Raw genomic sequence first — 6,520 nt, forward strand, 5'->3', positions numbered from 1 at the left:
CGCTGTCTGGCACGAGTCCGTCTCCTCGGTGCGCTCTGTCGTCTGCTTGGAGGACGGGGCTCCCGAGAGCTGACTGGACCCCTCCTCCTCCTCCGGGGCGGGCGTCCGAGGCGGTATGTAAAGCAGACAGAGACGGAGTGCTGCGGGTGGAAGCTGCGCGGGCGAGGGGTGAGCAGCGCGGCGCGGCCTCGGAGGGGCGGGGTGGCCGATCGCGGGGCGGGGCGGGGCGGAGCGGCAGATCCCAAGGAACACGGCGATCGGAGATAATAGAATCCGTTTAGGGGTGTGGTCGGTGGCATGATGGATGTCCGGCCATTGGTCAGGCAGGAAGGAAGCTGCCGGGGTGCCCGCGGCAGGAGGCACGTAACTCTGCTTGCGCGGGCGCCGAGATACGGTGGCCTCGAAACATTCGCGGAGGCTGGCGGGAAATGACGCGTGGCCGGCCTAGCTGAAGGCAGGGGGTGCAAAACTGTGCGAGAGAGAGAGAGAGAGAGCAACCCCATGGTAATGCTGCCGTTTCAGGGGGGGGGGGGTCTTTCTTAAGCCCGGCGCAGCGAAATCATGCGCGATAAAAGTATATAATAATCGGAATAAAAAGGATATACGGAGCCTGTTGCGCTGCTCGCTGCTCGCGGCACGCGCTCGCTTTGCAGCCGCCACCGCCGCCGCATCACCTGCATGTACTCCGACCAAGGGTGTAGTAGAACAACTATGTGGGCAAAAGCGGCAGTGCAATAAACGGCGTTAGGATTTTGACGCGCCTCGCGCCCGCGCGCCTCGGCCTATAAAAGCATACATTGTATGTGAGAGAAGCGTCCAGCGCAAGCGCGCGGAGCGTCGCGACGCCGAGTGTCATAAATTCACATCGGGCGTCCCGGGCGGCGCGGCGGGGCCGGCGGCACCGACACCTGACGGTACGGGCCGCCTGAGCCCTGGCTGACTGACGGGGGGCAAAAACCTGCTGCGGCCGGAGGTTTTTGTTCCGGTGTTTGTATATTCATTGTGTCGTTCACGTTGGAGACCACCCGGCGGAGCTGTCTGGAAAAAGGGTTATAAAATGACGAAATATCGTTAATATTACTACTTTTTACTTAAAGTAAATGGTGTTATACCACGAATTAAAAACTTTGCCCCACGTACACAAGAGTTTGTGCGTGCCGACGAACATATACGCGTACATTTAACGAATGACAGCTCGCAACAATAGTTTAAATACAAGTTATCACAGCTCAAGATATGTTGTTACAGGTGACTCGTGTCGCGGTGCAGCGGCGGACCAGCCGGCGGCAGACTCCAGGACGGCGACCTCTGAGTCACGGCGGCCGGCGGTCGGCCTGCATGTCCAGCTCTGTCGAGCGCGCCGTGTCCTCGACGAGCAGGGCGACCTGGTGCGCCATCGTGCCCACCCGCAGCAGCGCCTGCAACACAGTCGGTCGGACGTCCTGAGCCGGCCCCCGGCTTCTCGTCCACGACAGGATGCTCCAGCATGCTGGAATACTAGAGGTAAGTAATTATAATGAACCTGCGGGTCTTCTCTCGCGTTTAGGCCGTCCGAGGTGTTGGCGGGATGGTTGAAGTAATCTTCGTACAGTAATTTCTGAATGAGATTTTGTCGTGGAGTCAGCAGCTCCGACCTGGTTCTCTCTAAAAATATGGGCAGCACCTTTGAACAGAAAAAAAAATGACAAGATTGAAACAACTCTACTTTTTTCAATAATTATTTACTTTCAAAACGGAAGATTTACCTCTGTTAAAACAGCCAGTATGGTCCCAGGGATGTCATCCCCCAGGAAGCAGGCAATTCTCTTTTGTGCTCTCTGAGGCCCTGTCAGTTTCGCCTGAGACATGGATGTTGCTGAAATTCCATGGTGTGTTGTAATTGTGGACATTTCATGTTTGGACTTAGTTTTAGTAAAGCTAGTAGATGGCAACAGTATGGGGCTGTGCCTACTCCGAACTGAGTTTTCTGTTTCAATCGTGTCGTTATGTGATCTTGGGATGTACTCTGAAGACATATCGATAGTATCAATACAAAAATTATTTGGATAGCTGTGTTTTTCAACACAAACTGTTGAAGAGCCTTGTGCCTTGTTTGTTTCAATTTTTATTGGTGTTGTCCTCTTCTCAAATAGCTTACTGTTTTCCACTAAGTTTTGATCAGTCTCACATAAGTGAGGTTTAGGCAGGTTCTCTTCTGACGCATCTTCTGGCGAGCTAATTCTTGTACGCTGGCAGACGGCGTTTGCAGTGGATACAGTAGCTTGGACACTATTAGACGTAACATGTATGTTGTCTGATGTCCATGTGTTAATCTTAACACTCAGACCAGGTCTCGTACTAGAATCGAGCTGTTTACTTTGTAGTCTTGAATGACTCTCCTCAATTAGAATTGTGTCTAAAATGTCAAACGTAGACAGACCTTTGGCAGGGAAGTATCGCAAACCATGTAAATGGGCGTTTCCCGCCGTCTCTCTCCCTGCTCTCCGCGGGGCCATGGCGTCGTCTACTTTCGCGCTGTCTTTTGTCTCCTGCGTCCCGGGGGCCAGCACCTCCGCGGATGGCCCCAGCACCCCGTCCGTGTCCGTGCATCGGAGCTCGGTTATCGAGTTCATGATCTCTTGCAGGGCCGCGGCCACCTGGGCCTCCGTGTCGACGCTGCGGATATTGAAGCCACTCCGCTGCGCAGTCTCTGTGTACTGCTTGGAGGAGGCTGCGGACGCTGTCTGGCACGAGTCCGTCTCCTCGGTGCGCTCTGTCGTCTGCTTGGAGGACGGGGCTCCCGAGAGCTGACTGGACCCCTCCTCCTCCTCCTCCGTGACCCCCGCGCTGCTGGTCGCCTGCGAACTGCCGCCCACCTCCATCCTGCGCAGCTGCACCAGCACCTGGTCCGCGCTGGGGTTCGCGGAGTCGGAGATGACGCCGTGAGACTCGTTGGAGGGCAGGGACGCCTTTGTCGGGGCTTCGAACAGGCTGACTAGCTCGGAGTGAACGTTGGCGAAGGACCGGCCCTTCGCCGCGGCCAGCGTCGAGTACTCGAACAGCATCTCGGTCATCTCCTGCAGCCCGGGGAAGGCGGGCGGATGGCTCTTGGCGGGCAGGGCCGGCGGCTTGGCCATGATCGCCTTGCCGGCGAGCTCCCGGTGGGCAAGTGCGGCCTGCGGCACCTTGGCGCCGTGCGCCGGGTGCTTGAACGGGATCCTGGCGCGACCGAGGGCTCCCGCCTCCATGTTGTTCCGCTGCACGAGCGCGACCTCGTTGCCCGCCCCCATGCCGACGCACGTGATCCTGGGCGTGCGCAGGGTCGGCCTGTACCGGGGCGCCCCCCTCCGCGACGAGCCCGAGGTCCGGCGGGGGCCGCAGCTCTCCCGGCTCTGCACCGACGAGGGCACCAGCGAGTGCAGCTGGGAATGGCCTCGGCTCACGGCCGCGCTCACGACGGACGAGGTGTCCCCCGTGCACGAGTCGCGGACGTCGGCGCAGACGCGTGGCGTGAACTCCCCGCGAAGCTGCGTCGCCGTGTCGCTCTGCTCGATCGACCTGCACTTACTGGCGTCCGACACGATCTCGACGACACCGTCCGACGGACTGAACGGCCGCAAGCGCTTGAGGACCTCTGTCTGACGATTCTTGATGCTGAGTGCGCTCGAGGCCTTCTTGTCCAGCGCCGCCTTGGACGCCCTCGCGCTGGTCTTGCTTCCCCGAAGCCTCTCCCCGCTGCGCCGGGACCGCAGCAGTGAGGCGGGACGCGTCAACGACTTCTTTCGGAGGATCTTCCCGGCCGTCGACGGCCCCCCCTGCTTGGACTTGGCTTTCGGCGCTTTGGCTGCTTTGCCTTCCTTCTTGTTCCCCCCCTTCTTGGCCTTCGCTTTTGACTGCACTGGTTCGACGGGCTCCTGAATCTGTGGCACTTCCTCCGCCATGATCGGTTCCTCTTGCAGGACGAACATCTCGGACAGCCTCAGCTCGGTGGCCTTGTCGTCGTTCACCGTGTACACGTAGTACTTGTTGTTCTCCTTGTGGTCGGTGAGGCAGTTGAGCGCACCGCTGTTGTTGTTGCAGATTGCAGTCTCCGAGATCTTGATGCGTTTGCGCAGCTTGAAACCTTTCCTCGACCCTCGGGACCGCGGGGAGCTGCACTGCGAGGCCGTGGGTGTGTTTGCTTTGCTGGACTCGGGTTTGGTGATTGGGAGCGGGACGTTGCGGTACCTTTCGGGCGTCTTTCCGGAAATTCGTTGGGTCGAGCGCAGAGTCGAGTCTATGTACTTGATGCTGGAGGAGCGTGCGAGGGATTTCAGCACATTGTCGGTCAAAAAGTTTGTTCTCGGTGGGGCAATGGACGACCTCGAGGTCCTGGAATGAGTTTCACTGATTTCTTCGCAATTACTTCTACTTATGTTGGATCGCGTTGAGGCCGGGTATCTTAGCTTACTTGGTACATCTGTGACTGGCGAAGGTTCAACATGATTTTTTTTAACCCCGGCAGACGCATTTTTGTCGTCGGACGAGGTCCGCGAAGGATGCTCGGACCGGGCGTCCCTGGGCGACGACGCGACGGTGGCCGTGCTGCACGCCTCGTCTTCTCCTGGGACGCCGATGACCGAGGTCTGTTCATCGGCGGCAGCGGCGGCGGCGGTGGAGCTGTCCTCGGCGGGTGCCTGCTCGTCCTCAGCGTCGGCCTCCCGTTGCTTCTCGGCCGGCGCCTTCCTGGATAGCAGGCGGTGGCCGCTGCGGGGACGCTTCATGATGCTGCGCCGGCCAGACTTACCGGGCAGGATGACCTGCCTGATGCCCTGCAGCACGTCGCTCAGGATGCGGTGAGTGGAGGTGGAGGTGCGCGACGACGCCCCTGCCGACTCCACCTGCTTGACGTCGGCCACCTTGAGGTCGACGCTCAGCCTCCGGGTGGTAGTGCTGCTGGTCGTGGGGGGCACGTCATCTCTGGGCGGTGCGGGTGCGCGAGCGGGCTCCGGGCAGGGGATGAAGGCGCTGGCTGTGGCGGAGCGCTGCGCCTTGTCCTGACGACGCCTGGCCTTGAACGGGAAGCCTCCAAAACCCGCGAGCTTCCTATCCGCGCGGCCCTGGGGCCCCTGGGGGCGGCCCTCGTCAGCCGCGGAGGTCGCGGCCGCGGCGGGCAGCGAGCCGCCCTTGGTGAGCGCCATGCTGGGCAGCGGGTCCGGCGGGGTCTGTGGCGGCCGCGGAGTGGGGTCGAACAGGACGCCGGTTACGTGCTTGAGGTCCATGTCACAGCCTACTAGGCTGTCGTCGCCAGCGCCCTCTGTCGTGTCTGGCTCCTCGTCCTCCTCGTCGACGGCGACCTGGTCGATCAGCTGGATGCTCTCTGAGTCCGGAACACTGCTGCTCGCCGCCGTCAGGGCCATGCTGGTCCTAGCTATCTCCATGAGTTCCATGTCGGAACAGCGAGCAGCACTTTCAGAACTGTAGTCTGTGATACGAGGTGCGGTGGTCGCGTTGTCGTTCTCATTGATCCGGTCGTCTGGCTCTAGAGCGACGGAGAACTCCGTTTGTCTTGAGGTAACATCGACATCCACGCTGTACTCGTCTGAGATTTCCGTTCGTCCAGAGGACACGTCGAACTCATTGTTCGACTCTTCACCTGCGTCTCTCTGTGCCAGGTCGCTTTGAGCGGCGGGAGGACTCGGTGGACTCTGTGCGACGCCAACGGCCCCTGCGGGCTCGCTGTATTCCCGGTCTTGTTCGGGCTCCTCACCGACTTCCTCACAGACCTCCGCACCGACCTCCGCACCGACCTCCGCACCGACCTCCGCACCGACCTCCGCACCGACCTCCGCACCGACATCCTCACCGCCCTCCTCACCGCCCTCCTCGCCGACCTCCTCACCGCCGAGCTCGATGGCGTCACAGGTGACTGTATCCTTGTTGGTGATCTTATTGATGACTGTATCCGTGTAGACGTCATCAGCGACCTCCTCCTTGTCGACGACATCCGCTTCGACGGCCAGGTCCTCAACTGCAGGCCGATCGCCGTCCTGGCTGCCCTCCCCAGGGGTGCGGGCCACGTCAAAGGACTGCAGCGTGCGCTGCCGCACCTGCTCGAAGTAGTCGGTCTTGTCCTTGCCGTCGTCGCGTACCCCGAAGAAGAAGCCGTCGAAGGCGGAGGGGGCGATCATGATACCCACGTCGATGTCTTCCTCCGAGGCCTTGCTGTCGCTCTGCCGGGCGTCGCCGCTCTCTGACGCCAGCCGCGCCGGCGACTGTTCGGACAAGGACGAGAGCGGCGTGCTGTCCCGCTGCGGCGGGCTGGTGATCAGCGGCGAGGGCTCCGTCTCGGAGGGCGCCAGGCTGGTCACCTGGGCGCGTCTCTCGGAGGACACCTCTGAGGACGACAGGCTCACTGGCCCGGGGGAGGGTGCCCGTTCCAGGGACTGCGGCGAGGACACGCTGTCGTTGTTGGGGGACTCTATCCCGTCGGTGACACTCCCCTCTGGCGAGGCCGGCTTTGGCTGATGCAGGGACTCCACCTCACCGACCACCCCCGTCA

General features: G+C 60.8%; 1 protein-coding gene across 1 annotated transcript; it reads right to left on the bottom strand.

The window, feature by feature from the left end:
• Positions 1–1,071: 1,071 nt before the first annotated feature.
• On the bottom strand, positions 1,072–5,855 carry LOC113211636 (uncharacterized). Its single transcript, XM_026430077.2, has 3 exons — positions 1,746–5,855; positions 1,523–1,663; positions 1,072–1,418 (listed from the first exon to the last, which is right to left on the bottom strand). The coding sequence occupies exons 1-3, from the start codon at positions 5,406–5,408 to the stop codon at positions 1,314–1,316; spliced, it is 3,909 nt and encodes a 1,302-aa protein (XP_026285862.2). The 5' UTR covers positions 5,409–5,855; the 3' UTR covers positions 1,072–1,313.
• Positions 5,856–6,520: the final 665 nt, after the last annotated feature.

The sequence above is a fragment of the Frankliniella occidentalis genome, unplaced genomic scaffold, assembly GCF_000697945.3.
Source record: "Frankliniella occidentalis isolate FOCC.00 unplaced genomic scaffold, Focc_3.1 Scaffold2, whole genome shotgun sequence".
NCBI lineage: Eukaryota > Metazoa > Arthropoda > Insecta > Thysanoptera > Thripidae > Frankliniella > Frankliniella occidentalis.

Bases quoted from the DNA above. Each gene is read 5' to 3' on its own strand.
- LOC113211636 (XM_026430077.2), bottom strand. From the start codon at position 5,408: ATGGAACTCATGGAGATAGCTAGGACCAGCATGGCCCTGACGGCGGCG. The intron at 1,664-1,745 runs GTAAATCTTCCG...TTCTGTTCAAAG, and splicing joins TACTGGCTGTTTTAACAGAG to GTGCTGCCCATATTTTTAGA. The intron at 1,419-1,522 runs GTTCATTATAAT...ACTGTGTTGCAG, and splicing joins ACGCGAGAGAAGACCCGCAG to GCGCTGCTGCGGGTGGGCAC.